The 24,383-nt window shown below is 44.8% G+C and overlaps 1 protein-coding gene across 1 annotated transcript in view; it reads right to left on the bottom strand.

The window, feature by feature from the left end:
- GATAD2B (GATA zinc finger domain containing 2B) overlaps positions 1–23,078 on the bottom strand; it is a 33,818-nt gene extending 10,740 nt beyond the window's left edge. Inside the window, exon 1 of the mRNA XM_075261215.1 lies at positions 23,038–23,078. Coding sequence (XP_075117316.1) covers positions 23,038–23,039 — 2 coding nt within the window. The 5' untranslated portion in view covers positions 23,040–23,078. The remainder of the gene's footprint in view (positions 1–23,037) is intronic.
- Between the last annotated feature and the right edge of the window lie 1,305 nt (positions 23,079–24,383).

The raw sequence follows: 24,383 nt of genomic DNA, 5'->3' as shown, positions 1-24,383 counted from the left end.
AAAAGGGGCCCTCTACAGCGTCCGCCACAAAAAGGGCCCCCCTACAGCGCCTGCCACAAAAAGGGCCCCCCTACAGAGCCTGCCACAGAGGGCCCCCCTACAGAGCCCGCCACAAAAAGGGGCCCTCTACAGCGTCCGCCACAAAAAGGGCCCCCCTACAGAGCCTGCCACAGAGGGCCCCCCTACAGAGCCCGCCACAAAAAGGGGCCCTCTACAGCGTCCGCCACAAAAAGGGCCCCCCTACAGAGCCTGCCACAGAGGGCCCCTCTACAGCGCTCACCACAAAAAGGCCCCCCTACAGCACCCGCCACAGAGGGCCCCCCTACAGAGCCCGCCACAAAAAGGGCCCTCCTACAGCGCCCGCCACAGAGGGCCCCCCTACAGAGCCCGCCACAGAGGGCCCCCCTACAGAGCCCGCCACAAAAAGGCCCCCCTACAGAGCCCGCCACAAAAAGGGCCCCCTACAGAGCCCGCCACAAAAAGGGCCCCCCTACAGCGCCCGCCACAAAAAGGGCCCCCCTACAGCTCCCACCACAAAAGGGCCCCCCTACAGAGTCCGCCACAAAAACAGCCCCCCTACAGCGCCCACCACAGAGGGCCCCCTACAGCGCCCGCCACAAAAAGAGCCCTCCTACAGAGCCCACCACAGGGGGCCCCCCTACAAAGCCCACCACAAAAAGGGTCCCCCTACAGCACCTGCCACAGAGGGCCCCCCTACAGAGTCCGCATCAAAAAAGGCCCCCCTACAGAGTCCGCCACAAAAAGGGCCCCCTTACAGAGTCTGCCACAAAAAGGGCCCCCCTACAGCGCCAACCAAAAATAGGGCCCCCCTATAGCGCCCGCCGCAGAGGGCCCCCCTTCCCGATGGCGCCCACAACTGAGGGGCCCAAGTCAGAGGGGCGTCTGCCACAGAGCCCACACTACTGCACCCGCCACAGAGGGCCCCGTACATCGCTCGCCACAAAGGGCCGCCCCTACAGCGCCCACCGGGGGGCCCCCCCGATGCCCCCTACAACAGAGCAGCTCCCTCCCCACCATAAAGCGCCCAAAACAGAGGGGCCCAACATATTTCTAGTAACAGAAGCCCCTACACTACAGAAAAGCCCCCCCATACCATCCACAACAGTCTATTATCCATAAGAGAAGCCAGAGAAGCCCCCTATACGACCCACAACAAAAGGGCCCCTATACTATTCATAAAAGAAGTGTTACCTTATATCTTTCTCAAGAGAAGCCAGAGAAGCCCCCTTTAATATCCACAACAGAAGTCCCCTCTATACTAGACATAACAGAGGTGCCCCCACAGCTTTAGTAAGGGACGTCAGATGTGCCCCCTATACTATCGGCAGCAGAGGGGCCCCTTATAAGATCCACAAAAGCAGTCACAGATCCCCCATAATATTGTCCATAACAGTATCCAAAGTGTCCCCAACAGAAAGACCCCTGAGCGGCTGCATCCTCAGTGATGTCACCGCTCATCTCTAGAGGACACGGACCAGCCCCTATATACGGACATCAGGCGCGTTGTCTGTATATGGCGCACACATAACACCGCACTTACTAGTACAGAGGTTCTCCAGGATGATGTGACCGTCTGGTAAGCGCTCTTCCCCCCACTCCTGTAGCCATGACCTAGAACGTGTATTCTCCAGAGCATCAAGAACACTATCCAGTCACTGCTGATCTAGAATCACTCAACACAATAACCTAGAACCTCTTTTGTACCTTGCTGGGATCTAGAGCCATTCTCCACAGAGATCCCTAGAGCTAGAGTCTATTCTAGTCCAGTGATCTAGCCACTATCTATGCTCTAGCACACAGTAATCTAGAGCCAGAGGCACGCTCTATTCTGTAGTCCACAATGATCTAGAGCCCAGCTCCCTCTCATACTGTGATCTAGAGCCCAGCTCCCTCTCATACTGTGATCTAGAGCCCAGCTCCCTCTCATACTGTGATCTAGAGCCCAGCTCCCCCTCATACTGTGATCTAGAGCCCAGGTCCCTCTCATACTGTGATCTAGAGCCCAGCTCCCTCTCATACTGTGATCTAGAGCCCAGCTCCCTCTCATACTGTGATCTAGAGCCCAGCTCCCTCTCATACTGTGATCTAGAGCCCAGCTCCCTCTCATACTGTGATCTAGAGCCCAGCTCCCCCTCATACTGTGATCTAGAGCCCAGGTCCCTCTCATACTGTGATCTAGAGCCCAGCTCCCTCTCATACTGTGATCTAGAGCCCAGCTCCCTCTCATACTGTGATCTAGAGCCCAGCTCCCCCTCATACTGTGATCTAGAGCCCAGCTCCCTCTCATACTGTGATCTAGAGCCCAGCCCCCTCTCATACATAGCCGACCGTTACCTAGAACCCCTTTCTATTCTGATTTTAATCCCACTCTCCAGCTTACAGTGATCTTACATCCATCCCCCGTGTCTCACTGCCACTCCCGAGTCCTAGAAATCCTCTCTGATGTAATATTTCTTTGTGATCTAGAGCCACTTATCCCATATCTAAGCTCAAACACCAGAGTGATCTAGAACCGCTCTCTATCCCATACAACACAACAATCTAGAGCTGGATTCCACCTCTCCACACCCTACCAGATCAGCTCTCGGCACTAGAAGGCTGCCATAACCATCAGATATTGGACAGATGTGATGGGGCGTCTGATCGATGATGGATCAGACCAAACAATGGACATAAATATCTCCCCCGGCCGATCTTCTCTTGGCTCTCTAGAACAGACGACCCGTCATTGGGCGACACATGACTAATGTGTGAGGTCAGCTGGAGAGGACACGGAGCCCACGTCTCCGGCACTACAGGCCACGGACCAATATGAAAGCAGTTTTCCCATAGGCGTTATACAGGGTCACATATGGTCTATATAGTATCCACCGCTACACACCGTCCTGGGTACATTATACACATTATATACACACAGTTATATACAGCCAGGCCTATACATATCTAGGTCTCCCCATAAGTCTTCTCCTCCTGCCCATTGCTGGACACTCCTCACTACTACTATAGAATTATATGTTGTCCAGAATATCATCCTCGTCATTCCCTATACAGGTCTGTATATCATTCCACCTCTATAGTCTACTCTATATAACCCTCTATAGTTCTGTATATCATCCTCGTCATTCCCTATACAGGTCTGTATATCATCCCCCCCCCCCTCTATAGTCTACTCTATATAATCCTTTATAGTTCTGTATAGAATACTCGTCATTCCCTATACAGGTCTGTATATCACCCCCCCCTATAGTCTACTCTATATAATCCTTTATAGTTCTGTATATCATCCTCGTCATTCCCTATACAGGTCTGTATATCATCCCCCCCGTATAGTCTACTCTATATAATCCTCTATAGTTCTGTATATCATCCTCGTCATTCCCTATACAGGTCTGTATATCATCCCCCCCGTATAGTCTACTCTATATAATCCTCTATAGTTCTGTATATCATCCTCGTCATTCCCTATACAGGTTTGTATATCATCCCCCCCTCTATAGTCTACTCTATACAATCCTTTATAGTTCTGTATATCATCATCATTCCCTATACAGGTCTGTATATCATCCCCCCCGTATAGTCTACTCTATATAATCCTCTATAGTTCTGTATATCATCCTCGTCATTCCCTATACAGGTTTGTATATCATCCCCCCCTCTATAGTCTACTCTATACAATCCTTTATAGTTCTGTATATCATCGTCATTCCCTATACAGGTCTGTATATCATCCCCCCCCCTCTATAGTCTACTCTATATAACCTTCTATAGTTGTGTATATCATCCTCGTCATTCCCTATACAGGTTTGTATATCATATCCCTCCTCTATACAGTATTGTATATAATACTCGTCATTCCCTATACAGATCGGTATATCATCCCCCCCTCTATAGTCTACTCTATATAATCCTCTATAGTTCTGTATATCATCCTCGTCATTTCGTACACAGCTCTGTATATCATCCCTCTCCTCTATAGTCTACTCTATACAATCCTCTATAGTTCTGTATATCATCCTTGTCATTCCCTATACAGGTTTGTATATCATATCCCTCCTCTATACGATACTGTATATAATCCTCCTCATTCCCTATAATGGTCTGTATATCATCTCCCTCGTCTATAGTGTATTCTATAAAATCCTCTATAGTTTGGTATATCAGTCTCGTTATTCCCTATAAAGGTCTGTATATCATCCCCTCCTCTATACTGTCCTGTATAACCTCCTCCTTCATAGTGTACTGTATATAATCCTCTATAACTCTCATCTTCCTCATTCCATATACAGGTCTGTATATCATATCCCTCCTCTATACTGTATATAACCCCCCTTTATGCTGACCTGTAAAGTTTCCTCCTACTCTATACTGTCCGATATGATGTCAATTTCCTCTACAGCGTACTGTATATCATCCTCCTCATTACTATACTGTCATGTATATCAACTATCACCTCCTGCATACTGTCCTTATTCCCTATACTGTCCTGTATATAATCCTCCTCTTTTCTTATACTGTCCTGTACATCATCTTCTTTACTGCATATAATCCTCCTCATTCCCTATTCTGTCCTGTATAATCAACCACCACCTCTTCCATACAGTCCTCAATCCCTATACTGTCCTTTACTATGTCCTCCTCTATGCTGTCCTGCATGCCATTTCCCCTATATTATACTGTATATAATGCTCTATAGTCCTGTATATCAATCTCCACATCTATACTGTCCTGCATAGGATCCTCATTTCCTATATAGTCCAGTCTGAAATTTCCCCAATGTGGGACTATTAAAGGATTATCTTATCTTATATCACTTTCCTCTTCCATACCATATATAATCTTCCTCATTCCCTATACAGATCTATTGTATATAATCATCTGCCACTATAATATATTGTAAATAATCCTTTATAGTCATGTATACCATTCCACTCCCCGGTACTGTATATAATCCTCAGTGCCTATACCGCCATATACTATACTGTTCTGTATATAATCCTCTTCATTCCCTATATGGTTCTGTACACCATTTTACTCTTCTATACATCTATACTGTTCCATACATTATCTTACTTCCCCTCTACTCTGTCCTGTATATTTCCTCCTCCTCTATACCGTCCTACAAAATTTTTCTCCTCCTTTTCTATACTGTGCTCTATAGCATCATCCTCTACATTTTCCTGCACCTTCTCCTCTACACTGACCTGCTTATCAACTTTCTCTGTACAGTCCTGTACATCCTCCCATCCTCTATACTGTCCTATACGCCCTCCTACTCTATACTGTCCTCCATATCATCCTCCTCGCTCAATACTAACCTGAATATACACCTCAGTATACTGTCCTGTATATCCTCTAACTCTTCTAAACTGACCTGTATAATCTCATACTTTATACTGCCCAAAATATAATCCTCCTCTATGCTGTCCTGTATACCATCACCTCATTTTCCAACTCTATACTGTCCTGTATACCCTCCTCCATAGTCTTGCATATAAACTTCTTGCTCTATATTGCCCTTTATATTGTCCCCCTCCATAGCGTTCAGTATACACCCCTTCCTCATCTATACTATCATATATATATATATATATATATATATATATATATATATATATCATCCATTTCCCCCATCTACACTGTCCAGTATATTATCCCCTCCCCTTTAAAATGTCCTGTATATCATCCCCCTTCTCCATTTATACTGTCCTGTGTAGCATCCCTTGCCCTCCTCCATACTATCCTGTATATCACCCCTCACTCTTCTATACTGGCCAGTTTACATCCATCATCCCTTTCCTGCATATAATGCTCCTTCATACTGTCATATATATGACCCCTCATTCTTCTATACTGTCCTGTATATCATCTCTCCCCATCTATACTGCCCGATATATTATCCCGTTCCCTTTTATATTGTTTAGTATACAGCTATTATCCCCTTCTCCCTTTATACTGCCCTGTATATCATCCCCTGACCCTTCCCTCCATACTATCCTGTACATCATCCCACAGGCTTCTATAGTGCCCAGTATACATCTATCATCCATTTCCCCCGCTACACTGTCCTGTACATAATTTTAATAATAATAATAATAATAATACATTTTATTTATATAGCGCCAACATATTCCGCAGCACTGTATAATGTTCCACCATACTGTAATGTATATCACCGTATACTGTCCTATATATCATCCCTCCCCATCTATAATGCCCGATGTTATCCCTTTCCCTTTTATATTGTCTAAACATCCATCATCGCCCTCCCCTCTACTGTCTGATATAGCATCCTCCTACTCCTCTATACTGTCCTGTATATCCTCTCCCTCTCCTGTATATCCTCTCGATACTGTCATGTACATCATCCCCTGTCCAGCTCCATACTATACTGTATATCATCCCTTTTCCTCTCTATAAGGTCCTGGATATCATCTCTATTCCCCTCTATAATGTCCTGGATATCATCCCTTTCCCCCGCTATATCCCCCATCCCACATATCATCCTCTACTTCCACCTCTATACTGTTCTGGATATCATTCCTTTCCCCCTCTATACTGTCCTATATATCATCTACTTCCCCCTCTATACTGTCCTATATATCATCTACTTCCCCCTCTATACTGTCCTGGATATCATCCAGTTCCCCTGTCTATACTGTCCTGGATATGATCCCTATCCCTCTCTATACTATCCTGGATATCATCCCTTTCCCCTTCTATACTGTCCTATATATAATGTACTTCCCCCTCTATACTGTTCTGGATATCATCCCTTTCCTCTACTATACTGTCCTGGATATCATCCCTTTCCCACTCTATACTGTCCTATATATCATCTACTTCCCCCTCTATACTGTCCTGGATATCATCCATTTCCCCTGTCTATACTGTCCTGGATATGATCCCTAATCCCCTCTATAATATCCTGGATATCATCCCTTTCCCCTTCTATACTGTCCTATATATAATGTACTTCCCCCTCTATACTGTTCTGGATATCATCCCTTTCCCCTTCAATACTGTCCTGGATATCCTCCCTTTCCCCATCTATACTGTCCTGGATATCATACCTTTCCCCTTCTATATTATCCTGAATATCATCCCTTTCCCCCTCTATACAGCCCTATATAACATCACTTTCCCTGTCTATACTGTCCTGGACATCATCCCTTTCCCCTTCTATACTGTTCTGGAAACCATCCCTATCCCCCTCTATACTGTCCTGGATATCATACACTTCCCTTATATATACTGTCCTGGATATCAACCGTCTCCCTTTCAATACTGTCCAGGATATCATCCCTTTCCCCCTCTATATGGAACAGGATATCATCCCTTTCCCCCTCTATATGGACCAGGATATCACCCCTAAACCCCCTCTATACTGTCTGGGATATAATCCCTTTCCCCTTCTATACTGTCCTGGAAACCATCCCTATCCCCCTCTATACTGTCCTGGATATCATACACTTCCCCTATATATACTGTCCTGGATATCAACCCATTTCCCCTCTATACTGTCCTATATATAATCCCTTTCCCCCTCTATACTGTCCCATATATAATCCCTTTTGCCCTCTATACTGTCCTGGATATCAACCCTTTCCCCCTCTATACTGTCCTATATATAATCCCTTTCTCCTTCTATAATGTCCTATATACAATTCCTTTCCCTCTTGATACTGTCCTATAAATAATCCCTCTCCCCTGCTATACTGTCCTATATATAATCTCTCTCCCCTTCTATACTGTCCTATATATAATCCATTTCCCGCTCTATATTCTCCTATATATAATCCCTTTCCCCTCTATACTGTCCTATATATAACCCATTTCCCCCTCTATACTGTCCTATATATAATCCATATCCCCTCTATACTGCCCTATATATAATCCATTTCCCCTCTATACTATCCTATATATAATCCGTTTTCCCCTCTATACTGTCCTATATATAATCCCTTTTCCCTTCTACACTGTTCTATATATAATCCCTTTCTCCTTCTATACTGTCCTATATATAATCCCTTTTCCCTCTATACTGTCCTATATATAATCCCTCTCCCCTTCTACGCTGTCTGATATATAATCCCTATCCCCTTCTATAATGTCCTATATATAATCCCTTTCCCCTCTATACTGTCCTATATATAATCCCTCTCCCCTTCTATACTGTCCTATATATAATCCCTTTCCCCTCTATACTGTTTTATATATAATCCCTCTCCCCTTCTATACTGTCCTATATATAATCCCTTTCCCCTATACTGTCCTATATATAATCCCTTTACCCTGTATACTGTCCTATATTCAATCCCTCTCCACTTCTATACTGTCCTACATATCCCTCTCTCCTTCTATACTGTCCTATATATTATCCCTCTCCCCTTCTATACTGTCCTATATATAATCCCTTTCTCCTTCTATACTGTCCTATATATAATCCCTTTCCCCTCTATACTGTCCTATATATAATCCCTCTCCCCTTCTACATTGTCCGATATATAATCCCTCTCCCCTTCTATACTGCCCTATATATAATCCATCTCCCCTCTATACTGTCCTATATATAATCCATCTCCCCTCTCTACTGTCCTATATATAATCCCTCTCCCCTCTATACTGTAATATATATAATCCCTTTCCCCCTCTATACTGTCCTATATATAATCCCTTTCCCCTCTATATTGTCCTATATAATCCCTGTCCCCTCTATACTGTCCTATATATAATCCCTTTCCCCCTCTATACTGTCCTATATATAATCCCTTTCCCCCTCTATACTGTCCCATATATAATCCTTTTCCCCCTCTATACTGTCCCATATATAGAATCCCTCTCCCCTTCTATACTGTTCTATATATAATCCCTTTCTCCTTCTATACTGTCCTATATATAATCCCTTTCCCCTCTATACTGTCCTATATATAATCCCTCTCCCCTTCTACATTGTCCGATATATAATCCCTCTCCCCTTCTATACCGCCCAATATATAATCCCTTTCCCCTCTATACTGTAATATATATAATCCCTTTCCCCTCTCTACTGTCCTATATATAATCACTCTTCCCCTCTATACTGTCCGATATATAATCCCTTTCCCCCTCTATACTGTCCTATATATAATCCCTCTTCCCCTCTATACTGTCCTATATATAATCCCTCTCCCCTCTATACTGTCCTGGATATCATCCTTTTCCCCTTCTATACTGTCCTGGAAACCATCCCTCTCCCCCTCTATACTGTCCTATACACAATCCCTTTCCCCCTCTATACTGTCCTATATATAATCCCTCTCCCCTCTATACTGTCCTATATATAATCCCTCTCCCCCTCTATACTGTCCTATATATAATCCCTCTCCCCCTCTATACTGTCCTATATATAATACCTCTCCCCCTCTATACTGTCCTATATATAATCCCTCTCCCCTCTATACTGTCCTATATATAATCCCTCCCCCTCTATACTGTCCTATATATAATCCCTTTCCCCTCTATACTGTCCTATATATAATCCCTCTCCCCTTCTACATTGTCCGATATATAATCCCTCTCCCCTTCTATACCGCCCAATATATAATCCCTTTCCCCTCTATACTGTAATATATATAATCCCTTTCCCCTCTCTACTGTCCTATATATAATCACTCTTCCCCTCTATACTGTCCGATATATAATCCCTTTCCCCCTCTATACTGTCCTATATATAATCCCTCTTCCCCTCTATACTGTCCTATATATAATCCCTCTCCCCTCTATACTGTCCTGGATATCATCCTTTTCCCCTTCTATACTGTCCTGGAAACCATCCCTCTCCCCCTCTATACTGTCCTATACACAATCCCTTTCCCCCTCTATACTGTCCTATATATAATCCCTCTCCCCTCTATACTGTCCTATATATAATCCCTCTCCCCCTCTATACTGTCCTATATATAATCCCTCTCCCCCTCTATACTGTCCTATATATAATACCTCTCCCCCTCTATACTGTCCTATATATAATCCCTCTCCCCCTCTATACTGTCCTATATATAATCCCTCTCCCCCTCTATACTGTCCTATATATAATCCCTCTCCCCTCTATACTGTAATATATATATAATCCCTTTCCCCCTCTATACTGTCCTATATATCCATTTCCCCTCTATTCTGCCCTATATATAATCAATTTCCCGCTATATACTGTCCTATATATAATCCCTGTTCCCCTGTATATTGTCCTATATATAATCCATTTCCCCTCTGTATAGTCCTATATATAATCTCTCCCCTCTATACTGTCCTATATAATCCCCCTTCCCTTCTATACTGTCCTATATATAATCCCTCTCCCCTCTATACTGTCCTATATATAACCCCTCCCCCTCTATACTGTCCTATATATAAACACTCTCCCCTCTATACTGTACTATATGTAATCCCTCTCCCCTCTATACTGTCCTATATGTAATCCCTCTCCCCCTCTATACTGTCCTATATGTAATCCCTCCCCCTCTATACTGTCCTATATGTAATCCCTCTCCCCCTCTATACTGTCCTATATGTAATCCCTCTCCCCCTCTATACTGTCCTATATGTAATCCCTCTCCCCCTCTATACTGTCCTATATGTAATCCCTCTCCCCCTCTATACTGTCCTATATGTAATCCCTCTCCCCCTCTATACTGTCCTATATGTAATCCCTCTCCCCCTCTATACTGTCCTATATATAATCCCTCTCCCCCTCTATACTGTCCTATATATAATCCCTCTCCCCCTCTATACTGTCCTATATATAATCCCCTCCCCCGCTATACTGTCCTATATATAATCCCTTTCCCCCTCTATACTGTCCTATATATAATCCCTCTCCCCCTCTATACTGTCCTATATATAATCCCTCTCCCCCTCTATACTGTCCTATATATAATCCCTCTCCCCCTCTACACTGTCCTATATATAATCCCTCTCCCCCTCTACACTGTCCTATATATAATCCCTCTCCCCTTCTACACTGTCCTATATATAATCCCTCTCCCCTCTACACTGTCCTATATATAATCCCTCTCCCCTCTACACTGTCCTATATATAATCCCTCTCCCCCTCTACACTGTCCTATATATAATCCCTCTCCCCCTCTACACTGTCCTATATATAATCCCTCTCCCCCTCTACACTGTCCTATATATAATCCCTCTCCCCCTCTACACTGTCCTATATATAATCCCTCTCCCCCTCTACACTGTCCTATATATAATCCCTCTCCCCCTCTACACTGTCCTATATATAATCCCTCTCCCCCTCTACACTGTCCTATATATAATCCCTCTCCCCCTCTACACTGTCCTATATATAATCCCTCTCCCCCTCTACACTGTCCTATATATAATCCCTCTCCCCCTCTACACTGTCCTATATATAATCCCTCTCCCCCTCTACACTGTCCTATATATAATCCCTCTCCCCCTCTACACTGTCCTATATATAATCCCTCTCCCCCTCTACACTGTCCTATATATAATCCCTCTCCCCCTCTACACTGTCCTATATATAATCCCTCTCCCCCTCTACACTGTCCTATATATAATCCCTCTCCCCCTCTACACTGTCCTATATATAATCCCTCTCCCCCTCTACACTGTCCTATATATAATCCCTCTCCCCCTCTACACTGTCCTATATATAATCCCTCTCCCCCTCTACACTGTCCTATATATAATCCCTCTCCCCCTCTACACTGTCCTATATATAATCCCTCTCCCCCTCTACACTGTCCTATATATAATCCCTCTCCCCCTCTACACTGTCCTATATATAATCCCTCTCCCCCTCTACACTGTCCTATATATAATCCCTCTCCCCCTCTACACTGTCCTATATATAATCCCTCTCCCCCTCTACACTGTCCTATATATAATCCCTCTCCCCCTCTACACTGTCCTATATATAATCCCTCTCCCCCTCTACACTGTCCTATATATAATCCCTCTCCCCCTCTACACTGTCCTATATATAATCCCTCTCCCCCTCTACACTGTCCTATATATAATCCCTCTCCCCCTCTACACTGTCCTATATATAATCCCTCTCCCCCTCTACACTGTCCTATATATAATCCCTCTCCCCCTCTACACTGTCCTATATATAATCCCTCTCCCCCTCTACACTGTCCTATATATAATCCCTCTCCCCCTCTACACTGTCCTATATATAATCCCTCTCCCCCTCTACACTGTCCTATATATAATCCCTCTCCCCCTCTACACTGTCCTATATATAATCCCTCTCCCCCTCTACACTGTCCTATATATAATCCCTCTCCCCCTCTACACTGTCCTATATATAATCCCTCTCCCCCTCTACACTGTCCTATATATAATCCCTCTCCCCCTCTACACTGTCCTATATATAATCCCTCTCCCCCTCTACACTGTCCTATATATAATCCCTCTCCCCCTCTGTACTGTCCTATATATAATCCCTCTCCCCTCTGTACTGTCCTATATATAATCCCTCTCCCCTCTGTACTGTCCTATATATAATCCCTCCCCCTCTATACTGTCCTATATATAATCCCTCCCCCTCTATACTGTCCTATATATAATCCCCCTCCCTCTATACTGTCCTATATATAATCCCCCTCCCTCTATACTGTCCTATATATAATCCCTCTCCCCTCTATACTGTCCTATATATGATCCCTCTCCCCCTCTATACTGTCCTATATATGATCCCTCCCCCTCTATACTGTCCTATATATAATCCCTCTCCCCCTCTATACTGTCCTATATATAATCCCTCTCCCCTGCTATACTGTCCTATATATAATCCCTCTCCCCTGCTATACTGTCCTATATATAATCCCTCTCCCCTCTATACTGTCCTATATATAATCCCTCCCCCTCTATACTGTCCTATATATAATCCCTCCCCCTCTATACTGTCCTATATATAATCCCTCCCCCTCTATACTGTCCTATATATAATCCCTCCCCCTCTATACTGTCCTATATATAATCCCTCTCCCCTCTATACTGTCCTATATATAATCCCTCCCCTCTATACTGTCCTATATATAATCCCCCTCCCTCTATACTGTCCTATATATAATCCCCCTCCCTCTATACTGTCCTATATATAATCCCCCTCCCTCTATACTGTCCTATATATAATCCCCCTCCCTCTATACTGTCCTATATATAATCCCCCTCCCCTCTATACTGTCCTGTATATAATCCCCCTTCCCTCTATACTGTCCTGTATATAATCCCTCTCCCCATCTATACTGTCCTGTATATAATCCCTCTCCCCTTCTATACTGTCCTATATATAATCCCTCTCCCCCTCTATACTGTCCTATATATAATCCCTCTCCCCATCTATACTGTCCTATATATAATCCCTCTCCCCCTCTATACTGTCTTATATATAATCCCCCTCCCCTCTATACTGTCCTATATATAATCCCCCTCCCCCTCTATACTGTCCTATATATAATCCCTCTCCCCATCTATACTGTCCTATATATAATCCCTCTCCCCTCTATACTCTCTTATATATAATCCCCCTCCCTCTATACTGTCCTATATATAATCCCCCTCCCTCTATACTGTCCTATATATAATCCCCCTCCCCTCTATACTGTCCTATATATAATCCCCCTCCCCTCTATACTGTCCTATATATAATCCCTCTCCCCATCTATACTGTCCTATATATAATCCCTCTCCCCTTCTATACTGTCCTATATATAATCCCTCTCCCCTCTATACTGTCCTATATATAATCCCTCTCCCCTCTACACTGTCCTATATATAATCCCTCTCCCCCTCTACACTGTCCTATATATAATCCCTCTCCCCCTCTACACTGTCCTATATATAATCCCTCTCCCCCTCTACACTGTCCTATATATAATCCCTCTCCCCCTCTACACTGTCCTATATATAATCCCTCTCCCCCTCTACACTGTCCTATATATAATCCCTCTCCCCCTCTACACTGTCCTATATATAATCCCTCTCCCCCTCTACACTGTCCTATATATAATCCCTCTCCCCCTCTACACTGTCCTATATATAATCCCTCTCCCCCTCTACACTGTCCTATATATAATCCCTCTCCCCCTCTACACTGTCCTATATATAATCCCTCTCCCCCTCTACACTGTCCTATATATAATCCCTCTCCCCCTCTACACTGTCCTATATATAATCCCTCTCCCCCTCTACACTGTCCTATATATAATCCCTCTCCCCCTCTACACTGTCCTATATATAATCCCTCTCCCCCTCTACACTGTCCTATATATAATCCCTCTCCCCCTCTACACTGTCCTATATATAATCCCTCTCCCCCTCTACACTGTCCTATATATAATCCCTCTCCCCCTCTACACTGTCCTATATATAATCCCTCTCCCCCTCTACACTGTCCTATATATAATCCCTCTCCCCCTCTACACTGTCCTATATATAATCCCTCTCCCCCTCTACACTGTCCTATATATAATCCCTCTCCCCCTCTACACTGTCCTATATATAATCCCTCTCCCCCTCTACACTGTCCTATATATAATCCCTCTCCCCCTCTACACTGTCCTATATATAATCCCTCTCCCCCTCTACACTGTCCTATATATAATCCCTCTCCCCTCTATACTGTCCTATATATAATCCCTCTCCCCTCTATACTGTCCTATATATAATCCCTCTCCCCTCTATACTGTCCTATATATAATCCCTCCCCCTCTATACTGTCCTATATATAATCCCTCTCCCCTCTATACTGTCCTATATATAATCCCCCTCCCTCTATACTGTCCTATATATAATCCCCCTCCCCTCTATACTGTCCTATATATAATCCCTCTCCCCCTCTATACTGTCCTATATATGATCCCTCTCCCCCTCTATACTGTCCTATATATGATCCCTCCCCCTCTATACTGTCCTATATATAATCCCTCTCCCCCTCTATACTGTCCTATATATAATCCCTCTCCCCCGCTATACTGTCCTATATATAATCCCTCTCCCCCGCTATACTGTCCTATATATAATCCCTCTCCCCTCTATACTGTCCTATATATAATCCCTCCCCCTCTATACTGTCCTATATATAATCCCTCCCCCTCTATACTGTCCTATATATAATCCCTCCCCCTCTATACTGTCCTATATATAATCCCTCCCCCTCTATACTGTCCTATATATAATCCCTCTCCCCTCTATACTGTCCTATATATAATCCCTCCCCCTCTATACTGTCCTATATATAATCCCTCCCCCTCTATACTGTCCTATATATAATCCCCCTCCCTCTATACTGTCCTATATATAATCCCCCTCCCTCTATACTGTCCTATATATAATCCCCCTCCCTCTATACTGTCCTATATATAATCCCCCTCCCCTCTATACTGTCCTATATATAATCCCCCTTCCCTCTATACTGTCCTGTATATAATCCCTCTCCCCATCTATACTGTCCTGTATATAATCCCTCTCCCCTTCTATACTGTCCTATATATAATCCCTCTCCCCCTCTATACTGTCCTATATATAATCCCTCTCCCCATCTATACTGTCCTATATATAATCCCTCTCCCCCTCTATACTCTCTTATATATAATCCCCCTCCCCTCTATACTGTCCTATATATAATCCCCCTCCCCCTCTATACTGTCCTATATATAATCCCTCTCCCCATCTATACCGTCCTATATATAATCCCTCTCCCCTCTATACTCTCTTATATATAATCCCCCTCCCTCTATACTGTCCTATATATAATCCCCCTCCCTCTATACTGTCCTATATATAATCCCCCTCCCCTCTATACTGTCCTATATATAATCCCCCTCCCCTCTATACTGTCCTATATATAATCCCTCTCCCCATCTATACTGTCCTATATATAATCCCTCTCCCCTTCTATACTGTCCTATATATAATCCCTCTCCCCCTCTATACTGTCCTATATATAATCCCTCTCCCCATCTATACTGTCCTATATATAATCCATCTCCCCTCTATACTGTCCTATATATAATCCCCCTCCCCTCTATACTGTCCTATATATAATCCCTCTCCCCTTCTATACTGTCCTATATATAATCCCTCTCCCCCTCTATACTGTCCTATATATAATCCCTCTCCCCATCTATACTGTCCTATATATAATCCCCCTCCCCTCTATACTGTCCTATATATAATCCCTCTCCCCTCTATACTCTCTTATATATAATCCCCCTCCCCTCTATACTGTCCTATATATAATCCCTCTCCCCTCTATACTGTTCTATATATAATCCCTCTCCCCTCTATACTCTCTTATATATAATCCCTCTCCCCTCTATACTGTCCTATATATAATCCCTCCCCCTCTATACTGTCCTATATATAATCCCCCTCCCTCTATACTGTCCTATATATAATCCCTCTCCCCCTCTATACTGTCCTATATATAATACCTCTCCCCCTCTATACTGTCCTATATATAATCCCTCTCCCCCTCTATACTGTCCTATATATAATCCCTCTCCCCCTCTATACTGTCCTATATATAATCCCTCTCCCCTCTATACTGTAATATATATATAATCCCTTTCCCCCTCTATACTGTCCTATATATCCATTTCCCCTCTATTCTGCCCTATATATAATCAATTTCCCGCTATATACTGTCCTATATATAATCCCTGTTCCCCTGTATATTGTCCTATATATAATCCATTTCCCCTCTGTATTGTCCTATATATAATCTCTCCCCTCTATACTGTCCTATATAATCCCCCTTCCCTTCTATACTGTCCTATATATAATCCCTCTCCCCTCTATACTGTCCTATATATAACCCCTCCCCCTCTATACTGTCCTATATGTAAACACTCTCCCCTCTATACTGTACTATATGTAATCCCTCTCCCCTCTATACTGTCCTATATGTAATCTCTCTCCCCTCTATACTGTCCTATATGTAATCCCTCCCCCTCTATACTGTCCTATATGTAATCCCTCTCCCCCTCTATACTGTCCTATATGTAATCCCTCTCCCCCTCTATACTGTCCTATATGTAATCCCTCCCCCTCTATACTGTCCTATATGTAATCCCTCTCCCCCTCTATACTGTCCTATATGTAATCCCTCTCCCCCTCTATACTGTCCTATATGTAATCCCTCTCCCCCTCTATACTGTCCTATATGTAATCCCTCTCCCCCTCTATACTGTCCTATATGTAATCCCTCTCCCCCTCTATACTGTCCTATATGTAATCCCTCTCCCCCTCTATACTGTCCTATATGTAATCCCTCTCCCCCTCTATACTGTCCTATATGTAATCCCTCTCCCCCTCTATACTGTCCTATATATAATCCCCTCCCCCGCTATACTGTCCTATATATAATCCCTCTCCCCCTCTATACTGTCCTATATATAATCCCTCTCCCCCTCTATACTGTCCTATATATAATCCCTCTCCCCCTCTACACTGTCCTATATATAATCCCTCTCCCCTTCTACACTGTCCTATATATAATCCCTCTCCCCTCTACACTGTCCTATATATAATCCCTCTCCCCTCTACACTGTCCTATATATAATCCCTCTCCCCCTCTACACTGTCCTATATATAATCCCTCTCCCCCTCTACACTGTCCTATATATAATCCCTCTCCCCCTCTACACTGTCCTATATATAATCCCTCTCCCCCTCTACACTGTCCTATATATAATCCCTCTCCCCCTCTACACTGTCCTATATATAATCCCTCTCCCCCTCTACACTGTCCTATATATAATCCCTCTCCCCCTCTACACTGTCCTATATATAATCCCTCTCCCCCTCTACACTGTCCTATATATAATCCCTCTCCCCCTCTACACTGTCCTATATATAATCCCTCTCCCCCTCTACACTGTCCTATATATAATCCCTCTCCCCCTCTACACTGTCCTATATATAATCCCTCTCCCCCTCTACACTGTCCTATATATAATCCCTCTCCCCCTCTACACTGTCCTATATATAATCCCTCTCCCCCTCTACACTGTCCTATATATAATCCCTCTCCCCCTCTACACTGTCCTATATATAATCCCTCTCCCCCTCTACACTGTCCTATATATAATCCCTCTCCCCCTCTACACTGTCCTATATATAATCCCTCTCCCCCTCTACACTGTCCTATATATAATCCCTCTCCCCCTCTACACTGTCCTATATATAATCCCTCTCCCCCTCTACACTGTCCTATATATAATCCCTCTCCCCCTCTACACTGTCCTATATATAATCCCTCTCCCCCTCTACACTGTCCTATATATAATCCCTCTCCCCCTCTACACTGTCCTATATATAATCCCTCTCCCCCTCTACACTGTCCTATATATAATCCCTCTCCCCCTCTACACTGTCCTATATATAATCCCTCTCCCCCTCTACACTGTCCTATATATAATCCCTCTCCCCCTCTACACTGTCCTATATATAATCCCTCTCCCCCTCTACACTGTCCTATATATAATCCCTCTCCCCCTCTACACTGTCCTATATATAATCCCTCTCCCCCTCTACACTGTCCTATATATAATCCCTCTCCCCCTCTACACTGTCCTATATATAATCCCTCTCCCCCTCTACACTGTCCTATATATAATCCCTCTCCCCCTCTACACTGTCCTATATATAATCCCTCTCCCCCTCTACACTGTCCTATATATAATCCCTCTCCCCCTCTACACTGTCCTATATATAATCCCTCTCCCCCTCTACACTGTCCTATATATAATCCCTCTCCCCCTCTACACTGTCCTATATATAATCCCTCTCCCCCTCTACACTGTCCTATATATAATCCCTCTCCCCCTCTACACTGTCCTATATATAATCCCTCTCCCCCTCTACACTGTCCTATATATAATCCCTCTCCCCTCTGTACTGTCCTATATATAATCCCTCTCCCCTCTATACTGTCCTATATATAATCCCTCTCCCCTCTGTACTGTCCTATATATAATCCCTCCCCCTCTGTACTGTCCTATATATAATCCCTCCCCCTCTATACTGTCCTATATATAATCCCCCTCCCTCTATACTGTCCTATATATAATCCCCCTCCCTCTATACTGTCCTATATATAATCCCTCTCCCCTCTATACTGTCCTATATATGATCCCTCTCCCCCTCTATACTGTCCTATATATGATCCCTCCCCCTCTATACTGTCCTATATATGATCCCTCTCCCCCTCTATACTGTCCTATATATAATCCCTCTCCCCTGCTATACTGTCCTATATATAATCCCTCTCCCCTGCTATACTGTCCTATATATAATCCCTCTCCCCTCTATACTGTCCTATATATAATCCCTCCCCCTCTATACTGTCCTATATATAATCCCTCCCCCTCTATACTGTCCTATATATAATCCCTCCCCCTCTATACTGTCCTATATATAATCCCTCTCCCCTCTATACTGTCCTATATATAATCCCTCCCCTCTATACTGTCCTATATATAATCCCCCTCCCTCTATACTGTCCTATATATAATCCCCTCCCTCTATACTGTCCTATATATAATCCCCCTCCCTCTATACTGTCCTATATATAATCCCCCTCCCTCTATACTGTCCTATATATAATCCCCCTCCCCTCTATACTGTCCTATATATAATCCCCCTTCCCTCTATACTGTCCTGTATATAATCCCTCTCCCCATCTATACTGTCCTGTATATAATCCCTCTCCCCTTCTATACTGTCCTGTATATAATCCCTCTCCCCCTCTATACTGTCCTATATATAATCCCTCTCCCCATCTATACTGTCCTATATATAATCCCTCTCCCCCTCTATACTCTCTTATATATAATCCCCCTCCCCTCTATACTGTCCTATATATAATCCCCCTCCCCCTCTATACTGTCCTATATATAATCCCTCTCCCCATCTATACTGTCCTATATATAATCCCTCTCCCCTCTATACTCTCTTATATATAATCCCCCTCCCTCTATACTGTCCTATATATAATCCCCCTCCCTCTATACTGTCCTATATATAATCCCCCTCCCCTCTATACTGTCCTATATATAATCCCCCTCCCCTCTATACTGTCCTATATATAATCCCTCTCCCCATCTATACTGTCCTATATATAATCCCTCTCCCCTTCTATACTGTCCTATATATAATCCCTCTCCCCTCTACACTGTCCTATATATAATCCCTCTCCCCTCTACACTGTCCTATATATAATCCCTCTCCCCCTCTACACTGTCCTATATATAATCCCTCTCCCCCTCTACACTGTCCTATATATAATCCCTCTCCCCCTCTACACTGTCCTATATATAATCCCTCTCCCCCTCTACACTGTCCTATATATAATCCCTCTCCCCCTCTACACTGTCCTATATATAATCCCTCTCCCCCTCTACACTGTCCTATATATAATCCCTCTCCCCCTCTACACTGTCCTATATATAATCCCTCTCCCCCTCTACACTGTCCTATATATAATCCCTCTCCCCCTCTACACTGTCCTATATATAATCCCTCTCCCCCTCTACACTGTCCTATATATAATCCCTCTCCCCCTCTACACTGTCCTATATATAATCCCTCTCCCCCTCTACACTGTCCTATATATAATCCCTCTCCCCCTCTACACTGTCCTATATATAATCCCTCTCCCCCTCTACACTGTCCTATATATAATCCCTCTCCCCCTCTACACTGTCCTATATATAATCCCTCTCCCCCTCTACACTGTCCTATATATAATCCCTCTCCCCCTCTACACTGTCCTATATATAATCCCTCTCCCCCTCTACACTGTCCTATATATAATCCCTCTCCCCCTCTACACTGTCCTATATATAATCCCTCTCCCCCTCTACACTGTCCTATATATAATCCCTCTCCCCCTCTACACTGTCCTATATATAATCCCTCTCCCCCTCTACACTGTCCTATATATAATCCCTCTCCCCCTCTACACTGTCCTATATATAATCCCTCTCCCCCTCTACACTGTCCTATATATAATCCCTCTCCCCCTCTACACTGTCCTATATATAATCCCTCTCCCCCTCTACACTGTCCTATATATAATCCCTCTCCCCCTCTACACTGTCCTATATATAATCCCTCTCCCCTCTATACTGTCCTATATATAATCCCTCTCCCCTCTATACTGTCCTATATATAATCCCTCTCCCCTCTATACTGTCCTATATATAATCCCTCCCCCTCTATACTGTCCTATATATAATCCCTCCCCCTCTATACTGTCCTATATATAATCCCCCTCCCTCTATACTGTCCTATATATAATCCCCCTCCCTCTATACTGTCCTATATATAATCCCTCTCCCCCTCTATACTGTCCTATATATGATCCCTCTCCCCCTCTATACTGTCCTATATATGATCCCTCCCCCTCTATACTGTCCTATATATAATCCCTCTCCCCCTCTATACTGTCCTATATATAATCCCTCTCCCCTGCTATACTGTCCTATATATAATCCCTCTCCCCTGCTATACTGTCCTATATATAATCCCTCTCCCCTCTATACTGTCCTATATATAATCCCTCCCCCTCTATACTGTCCTATATATAATCCCTCCCCCTCTATACTGTCCTATATATAATCCCTCCCCCTCTATACTGTCCTATATATAATCCCTCCCCCTCTATACTGTCCTATATATAATCCCTCTCCCCTCTATACTGTCCTATATATAATCCCTCCCCCTCTATACTGTCCTATATATAATCCCTCCCCCTCTATACTGTCCTATATATAATCCCCCTCCCTCTATACTGTCCTATATATAATCCCCCTCCCTCTATACTGTCCTATATATAATCCCCCTCCCTCTATACTGTCCTATATATAATCCCCCTCCCCTCTATACTGTCCTATATATAATCCCCCTTCCCTCTATACTGTCCTGTATATAATCCCTCTCCCCATCTATACTGTCCTATATATAATCCCTCTCCCCTTCTATACTGTCCTATATATAATCCCTCTCCCCCTCTATACTGTCCTATATATAATCCCTCTCCCCATCTATACTGTCCTATATATAATCCCTCTCCCCCTCTATACTCTCTTATATATAATCCCCCTCCCCTCTATACTGTCCTATATATAATCCCCCTCCCCCTCTATACTGTCCTATATATAATCCCTCTCCCCATCTATACTGTCCTATATATAATCCCTCTCCCCTCTATACTCTCTTATATATAATCCCCCTCCCTCTATACTGTCCTATATATAATCCCCCTCCCTCTATACTGTCCTATATATAATCCCCCTCCCCTCTATACTGTCCTATATATAATCCCCCTCCCCTCTATACTGTCCTATATATAATCCCTCTCCCCATCTATACTGTCCTATATATAATCCCTCTCCCCTTCTATACTGTCCTATATATAATCCCTCTCCCCCTCTATACTGTCCTATATATAATCCCTCTCCCCATCTATACTGTCCTATATATAATCCATCTCCCCTCTATACTGTCCTATATATAATCCCCCTCCCCTCTATACTGTCCTATATATAATCCCTCTCCCCTTCTATACTGTCCTATATATAATCCCTCTCCCCCTCTATACTGTCCTATATATAATCCCTCTCCCCATCTATACTGTCCTATATATAATCCCCCTCCCCTCTATACTGTCCTATATATAATCCCTCTCCCCTCTATACTCTCTTATATATAATCCCCCTCCCCTCTATACTGTCCTATATATAATCCCTCTCCCCTCTATACTGTTCTATATATAATCCCTCTCCCCTCTATACTGTTCTATATATAATCCCTCTCCCCTCTATACTCTCTTATATATAATCCCTCTCCCCTCTATACTGTCCTGGATATCCTCCCTCTCCCCTTCTATAATGCCCGCTATACATCCATCGCCTCCCCTATAGTGCCCGGTATATCATTCTCCTCCTCCCCGCTATACATCCATCATCCCCCGCTGGTTCTCACATCCTCCGGCCATCCCTCCTCGCCTCCCTCTTCCGCCATCCTCCGGCCTCCGCCTTGCGGCCTGACATCCCCGGGCTCACCTGACTGCTGTGCCCGGCTCTGGGGGTCTCACTGCGGCAGACACCGGCCACACACAAACAATGACTCTGATTGGGCGAAAGCCAAAGGACTAAGGACCGCCCACCGGCGCTGCTGCTGGAGGTGATTGGTCACTACTGGCGGGGAACCGGCGGAAGTGGGCGGGACTAGAGGACTAGCCAATGAAATCAGCCAGCCAAGACCCCGCATGTTTGACAGACCTGACAGGTGACCAATCAGAGAGGAGACGTCGCTTCCAAGAACTTCCTCGCTGATTGGCTGAGCGCTCTGACTGACAGCTCGGTGGATGTATCAGATGTTCGGAGGCAGCGCTGTGGGCGGAGACTGCGGGGATTGGCTGACAGTCGGCGGATTGACTGCATAGGGCGTGGCATAGCGTGTGAGTGACAGTGAAAGCAACCAATCAGAGGAGAGATCCAGCTGTGAGACTGACAGGAGACAGTGAGCGGCCTCCAGCTGTGACACTGCCACACCGCCCCTCCCCCACACTGCATCCGACACACACCGCCCCTCCCCCACACTGCATCCGACACACACCGCCCCTCCCCCACACTGCATCCGACACACACCGCCCCTCCCCCACACTGCATCCGACACACACCGCCCCTCCCCCACACTGCATCCGACACACACCGCCCCTCCCCCACACTGCATCCGACACACACCGCCCCTCCCCCCACACTGCATCCGACACACTGCACCGCCCCTCCCCCACACTGCATCCAACACACTGCACCGCCCCTCCCCCACACTGCATCCGACATACTGCACCGCCCCTCCCACACTCTGCATCTGATACACTGCACCGCCCCTCTGCAACACTGCATCCGAAACACTGCATCCGAAACACTGCACCGCCCCTCCCCCACACTGCATCCGACACACTGCATCCGACACACTGTGCCGCCCCTCCCCCACCCTGCATCCTACACACCGCCCCTCCCACACACTGCATCCTACACACTGCACCGCCCCTCCCCAACACTGCATCCTACACACTGCACCGCTCCTCCCCAACACTGCATCCGACACACCGCCCCTCCCCCCACACTGCATCCGACACACTGCACCGCCCCTCCCCCCACACTGCATCCGACATACTGCACCGCCCCTCCCACACTCTGCATCCGATACACTGCACCGCCCCTCTCCAACACTGCATCCGAAACACTGCACCGCCCCTCCCCCACACTGCATCCGACACACTGCACCGCCCCTCCCCCACCCTGCATCCGACACACTGCACC

This window comes from Leptodactylus fuscus, assembly GCF_031893055.1.
Source record: "Leptodactylus fuscus isolate aLepFus1 chromosome 7 unlocalized genomic scaffold, aLepFus1.hap2 SUPER_7_unloc_1, whole genome shotgun sequence".
In the NCBI taxonomy this organism is placed as follows: Eukaryota; Metazoa; Chordata; class Amphibia; order Anura; family Leptodactylidae; genus Leptodactylus; species Leptodactylus fuscus.
This window is presented reverse-complemented; position numbering and strand designations above follow the sequence as displayed.